We start from the raw sequence: 6964 nt of genomic DNA on the forward strand, positions 1-6964 counted from the left end.
GTTGTTATTTGTAGTCTCCTATAGGCTTATGTGTGTCATTCACACTCTACTAGCTAGAACCAAAGAAAACCAGGAAGAAAGAAAGAAGGACACAGACAGACACGTGGGTTGCGCAATCAGTTGAGTGGCATAGAGTAGAAGAGTTTGTATCCCAAGCTTGTTAAAGCCACTCTGACAGCCTGTACACACACACACACACACAATTACACACTTAACAGCCTACGAGTTTGAACCGTCAGCTCCCATTAACAGTACTTCTATCTTAATACACACACACACACACAACACACACACACACACACACACACACACACACACACACACACACAGATACACATATGCTCAACCTGTTGCTTTAAACCATCACCTCTCATTAACTTTGACTGCAGGTTAATACAGGCTAACACACACTCCATCTCAGTCAGGATTAACGCTCTTAGGGAGCTGCACTCCTGGTTTTCTTTTCTACTGTAGTCTAATATAACCATTTTACTAATTGGCCCACTTGAAAGGTATCTATGTTGTGCTGTCCTTTATGTCCAATACCTCTCCTATCCTTTTATTCTCTCTGTCTCCTCTCTCCTCTCTCTCCCCCGCTCTCCTCCTCTCTCTTCCTCTCTCCCGCTCTCTCCTCTCTCCTCCACTCTCCTCCTCTCTCCCCCGCTCTCCTCCCTCTCTCTTCCTCTCTCCCGCTCTCTCCTCTCTCCTCCTCTCTCCCCACCTCCTCCTCTCTCCCCCTCTCTCTTCCTCTCTCCCCTCTCTCCTCCTCTCTCTCCCTCTCTCTTCCTCTCTCCCCCTCTCTCCCCTCTCTCCTCCTCTCTCCCCCTCTCTCCCCTCTCTCCTCCTCTCGCTTCCTCTCTCCCCCTCTCCTCCTCCTCTCTCCCCCTCTCTCTTCCTCTCTCCCCCTCTCTCCTCCTCTCTCCCCTCTCTCTTCCTCTCTCTCCCCCTCTCTCCCCCTCTCTCTCTGGCAGTAAAGTTGTTTGTTTTGGCTGATGAAGTGTTGGCCTTCCGGAAAACACTGGGACTTTTACAGGAGATTCCAAGCTGTGTACACATACACACACATTGCACTGGCATTCCAAAAACACGGCACGACAGAAAGTGATAGGAGTTTTCCATAAGGATCAAAATTCTGTTTAATAGCGAACAAAACTGATTTAATATTTACTGAATGATATTGGTTTTGGACCGTACATACAGGCCTCCTGTTGTCGTCTAACCTCAATGACACTGGCTTGGATATCATATGTTTCCCAGTTATGCATCAGAACTGAACTTCTCATTCAGCCATCTTCATACATCTCATAGTGTGTGGCTGATTTTGGCTCTGTCAACTAGATGGGCCTATTCATCAACTAACTTTCACATGCAGACAGACATGGAGGCACACACACTGTGGCCTTCCCGGAAAAGGAGTAGTCACTTCAGTGCTACAGGTAGAGAGGGTAGGAGGGAGAAACAGAGCTGTATTCAGTAGAAGACAGAACAGTGAGACACTTGTGTTTCCCGTATCTGAGGTAACCTCTCTTTCTCTCTCTCTCTCTCAATTCAGTTTCAATTTAAGGGGCTTTATTGACATGGGAAACATATCTCTCTCTTTTTCTTTCTCTTTGCCCCTCTCTCCCCCTATCTCTCTCTCTCTCCATCTCACTCTTTCTCTCGCTCAGACAGGGCTGATGGTGGCGTGTTACCAGGGTTATGTTGATGTTGTCATAGCGTTGGCTCAGTGTCCTCACCTGGATATCAACTGGCAGGACAAGGAGGGGAACACTGCCCTCATCACCGCTGCACAGGCAGGTAGGACACACACACACACACACACACAGAACCAATCAAACACCTACACACTCATCCGCATGTGCGCACACAGTTCAAAAAGGTTCACAGCCCTCTCTTTATCTCTCTCTATTTCCCTCCTTCCCCTCCCTTCCTCCAGGTCACATAATGATCAGTAACTACCTGTTGAACTACTTCCCTGGTCTGGACATAGAGAGGAGGAACTGCCATGGCTTCACTGCTCTGATGAAGGCGGCTATGCAGGGCAGGGTGGAGTGTGTACGAGCCCTGATGCTAGCAGGTACTTACACAGAAGGACACAAACAAATTACTTTACTTTAACTTTAATATTTAACTTAAAACAGTAACTTATAGCATGAATAACATCTACTACCACCAGTAGGGTGCAATGTGATATCTTAAGAATATCGTCATACATTTTTCTCCTCACTCCTTTCCTTCTTCTCCTCTCTCCTCCTTCTCCTCCTCTCTCCTCCTTCTTCTCCTCTCTCCTCCTTCTCCTCCTCTCTCCTCTGTAAGGAGCCGACATGGAGACGAGAGACTTTGGTCGTAAGCTGACCTCCAGAGAGTGGGCGTTCTTCACGGGACGCTACGACACCGCCTGGGCTATGACACGCCTCCACTCCCGACCCTGTCCTTATCAACTGTGTGACGCATACAGGTAGACTAACCTTTATGAGTGATGTTGATGATGGTGGTGGTGAGGGTGGTGATGATGATGATGTTGTTGATTGTGATGATAAGGATAATAATGATGATGACGATAGTGAGGATGATGATGATGGCGGTGAGGATGATAATGATGATGATGATGGTAGTGAGGATGATGATGATGGTGATGATGGTAATGATGAGGATGTTGTTGATGATGATAATGGTGGTGGTGGTGGTGGTGATGATTCTTATTATCATTATACAATATCATCGATATAATTTAATATTGTTATTCTTCCAATCGTATTATTTCCTAATCTGATATTATTGTTATGGTCCCGAGTGGCCCCAGCTGGTTTCTCTAATAGCTAATGCCCCGGAGTCTGTGTGGAGTTAGACATACTTCATACAGTACTACTACTATTACGAGCTAAGTCATTATATTCATGTAATTGTATTATATTCCAGTCCAGAGTGGCCTCAGCTGGCTTCTCTAGTATCTAAGGCCCGGGAGCCTCGAGGCTGTATGCAGCGTATATCAGACACCATACGGAACGCTCTGACATTCGCTAACATCACAGAGCCTGACGATGAAGGAGTCTTAGATCACCTAGTCGCCGTGACAACAGCCCTAGGGAGCCCCTTTGTGGCGGTAGCGTGTTCCACCGTGAGTTTTTCATTCCTCTCTTCCTCTTTTTCACTTTCTTCTATTTAACCTTTCTCTCTGTCTTTGTCTCTCTCTCTGTCTTTATGTTCTCATTGCTCCCTCCCTCTCCTTATGTATGCCTGTTTGTTCTTACTATCCAGGTGTGTCCGTCAAGCCCGCCCTGCGTGGGTAAACGTTGCTACTCCGTCCCAGAGATCATCCGACGCCAACGGGCCAAAGAACTGAAAACCCAGAACCCTGAGAGGCTCGACGACCACCGCAAACTCTTCCAGAACTCACGGGTCACTCTGGTGCCTAAACCTCCAAAGGACCGGCGGTCCAGCCTCCCGCCACAGAACAAAAGCCCCACCACGGCTAACCCTAACCTGGGTACGGTGTCTGGGGCTGGGGCCGTTTACTCTGTTGCCCTGCGTAGAGCTAGCCTGCTGCCCCTGGGTATGGTGAGGCGTAGCAGTGTGCGGCCGGGGCTGTCCATTCCCAAGGTGAGAATCACTAAGGCCCCAACGCCGACCTATGAACCTGAGAGAGTCCGCAGGAAGAGCAGCTTCAAAGACGGTGGGGGCAACTTCCTGCAGCTCCCAAAGTGGAGGTATAAAGAACTGAAGGAGGAGAGGAAAAGAGCGGAGGAGGCGGAGAGGAGGAGGGTGGAGGCGGCCACGAGACGGCACATGGCTGTCGGGAAGAGGAAATGATACCACAGGAGGAAGTGATGTCACTCCACCCTTTCCTCCACTGTTGCCAGGTCAGTAGATAGTGTTCAGAGTGGGTTGGATACTTGAAATGTTTGATGTTAACTTATTTTCGTATTTATTCGCTTTCTTTGGAGTAAAAGTGAAAGCACTTTATTTTGTAATGCATTTAATTCACAAAATCAGCAGTATTTTAATAAGGTGATTTCTGTATTACCTGGCACAAACCCATATGACCTGACTGAGTACAGATAATGTTTCACTGATATATCTGACGCATCCCAAATGGAAACTTAATTGGCTAAAATGATGACAAAATAAGCTTTGGGGAAGGGTTTGAATGGGACAAATAAAAAGGGTTACAATAGCCTATAAAACCATTGAGTAAGCCTACCAGCATGTAAAACTGACTTACCGCCAAAGCTAAACATATGATAAGCTTTATTTTACACTGCCTTCGGAAAGTATTCAGACCCCTTGACTTTTTCCACATTTTGTTACGTTACAGCCTTATTCTAAAATGGATTTTTAAAATTAATAATCCTCAGCAATCTACACACAATACCCCATAATGACAAAGCAAAAACAGTTTTTTAGAAATGTTTGCAAATGTATAAAAAAAAAAAAAACTGAAATACCTTATTTACATAAGTATTCAGACCCTTTGCTATGAGACTCAAAATTGAGCTCAGGTGCATCCTGTTTCCATTGATCATCCTTGAGATGTTTCTACAACTTGATTGGAGTTCACCTTTGGTAAATTCAATTGATTGGAAATTATTTGGAAAGACACACCTCTCTATATAAGGTCCCACAGTTGACAGTGCATGTCAGAGCAAAAACCAAGCCGTGAGGTCGAAGGAATTGTCCGTGGAGCACCGAGACAGGATTGTGTCGAGGCACAGATCTGGGGAAGGGTACCCAAAAATATCTGCAGCATTGAAGGTCCCCAAGAACACAGTGACCTCCATCATTCTTAAATGGAAGAAGTTTGGAACCACATAGGCTCTTCCTAGAGCTGGCCGCCCGGCCAAACATAGCAATCGGGGGAGAAGGGCCTTGGTCAGAGAGGTGACCAAGAACCCGATGGTCACTCTGACAGAGCTCTAGAGTTCCTCTGTGGAGATGGGAGAAACTTCCAGAAGGACAACCATCTCTGCAGCACTCCACCAATCAGACCTTTATGGTAGAGTGGCCAGACGGAAGCCACTCCTCAGTAAAAGGCACATGACAGCCCACTTGGAGTTTGCCAAAAGGCACCTAAAGACTCTCAGACCATGAGAAACAAGATTCTCTGGTCTGATGAAGCCAAGATTGAACTCTTTGGCCTGAATGCCAAGCGTCACGTCTGGAGGAAACCTGGCACAATCCCTACGGTGAAGCATGGTGGTGGCAGCATCATGCTGTGGGGATGTTTTTCAGTGGGAGGGACTGGGAGACTAGTCAGGATCGAGGCAAAGATGAACGGAGCAAAGTACAGAGAGATCCTTGATGAAAACCTGCTCCAGAGCGCTCAGGACCTCAGACTGGGGCGAAGGTTCACCTTCCAACAGGACAAAGATCCTAAGCACACAGCCAAGACAATGCAGGAGTGGTTTTGGGACAAGTCTCTGAATGTCCTTGAGTGGCCCAGCCAGAGCCCGGACTTGAACCCGATCTAACATCTCTGGAGAGACCTGAAAATAGCTGTGCAGCAACGCTCCCCATCCAACCTGACAGAGCTTGAGCGGATCTGCAGAGAAGAATAGGAGAAACTCCCCAAATACAGGTGTGCCAAGCTTGTAGCGTCATACCCAAGAAAACTCAATGCTGTAATCGCTGCCAAAGGTGCTTCAACCAAGTACTGAGTAAAGGGTCTGAATACTTAAGTAAATGTGATATTTCTGTTTTTTTATTTGTAATAAATGTGCAAAAATTTCTACAAACCTGTTTTTGCTTTGTCATTATGGGTTATTGTATGTAGATTGATGTGGGAAAAAAACTATTTAATCAATTTTAGAATAAGGCTGTAACGTAACAAAATGTGGAAAAAGTCAAGGGGTCTGAATACTTTCCGAAAGCACTGTATAAGCAATGGCATTTGTCTGAGCAACAATAGTTTATTTTTTTAGATAGGCACTGTGCTTTGATATGTTTATATTGGCTTTTTTAATTATGTGAATGTATTTTGCATATAGATTGTACCTCATCAGGTATTTTTAATTAGAGATATAAAGTTGGCTTTTTTTCTAACATTTTATTTTCTACTAAAGTAGGCATATTAAGAGAATGTGAATAAAATAGTTTTCCATGCCTGAAGGCAATATCCCAACACTACACTGTTGTAATGTGACACTGTTATGGGCTCTAGTTAATCTGTATCGCTGAAGCATTACGGATTGTGCAATAGACATTTTAAGGTAATTTCCGATTGAGCTGACATATGCAGTGTTTACCGTGAATGCAGTCTCCGCTAATGCGGGAACATTGCTTTTACATTTCAATCACGCTGTAGTGCTGAACTTCCATGATACGGATTGAATAGAGCACATTATCTATCATATGGGAGAAAACTGGAGCAATATCCTGAAATGTTTACATGTTATGAATGAGATCTACATATTGCTACACTGACCTCAGATCAGAGTCTAGGAGCACCTTCATCTTGTGCTCATTACAAACCTATGTGTATTTTGATGACAGTAAGACAGAACAGATGTCATAAGGGTATTCCATTTAACTTGATTCAGACATTGAATAGAAAATAATGGATTAAAATAGCTGGAGGTATGAACATAAACAGCAACTGGAAAGCACTGATATAATATTATTATGGTAGGGATTGAAGAGACGATCATTTCACGGTGATAACCCCAAGGACAGGACATGAGGCTTTAAGTCCCATCTTTAAGTGTGTCTAATAGCCATGGTGATGAGTTGCTATGTAGTTACCAGGGGGCAGTGGTTGGCCAAATAATAATTTCTGTAAATAAATGGAGCTGGCTATGCAGGAGTGTAACACTGAAATGCTTCCCCAAGGAAGGTCATCTTAACTTGAAAATGATGAAGTGCATATTTCCACTTGCCTCCAGACATATCGCAAACACTCTAGCCCAATTCTGTGTCTGCCCCATCTCCCCAAAGTGTGCACTGGTTCGCTTCCCCTTATGGATTTCAA

General features: G+C 45.0%; 1 protein-coding gene across 1 annotated transcript; it reads left to right on the forward strand.

Moving 5' to 3' along the window:
- Positions 1-1667: 1667 nt before the first annotated feature.
- LOC311116904 (ankyrin repeat domain-containing protein 33B-like) lies at positions 1668-5668 on the forward strand (the record flags this gene model as incomplete). The annotated part of the gene is made up of 5 exons (XM_084191928.1): positions 1668-1797; positions 1937-2077; positions 2317-2458; positions 2920-3118; positions 3259-5668. Coding segments are annotated over 5 exons (1164 nt in total), but the record flags the coding sequence as incomplete, so codon positions are not given.
- Positions 5669-6964: the final 1296 nt, after the last annotated feature.

Source organism: Coregonus lavaretus (assembly GCF_964263955.1).
Source record: "Coregonus lavaretus genome assembly, contig: HAP1_SCAFFOLD_5620, whole genome shotgun sequence".
In the NCBI taxonomy this organism is placed as follows: domain Eukaryota; kingdom Metazoa; phylum Chordata; class Actinopteri; order Salmoniformes; family Salmonidae; genus Coregonus; species Coregonus lavaretus.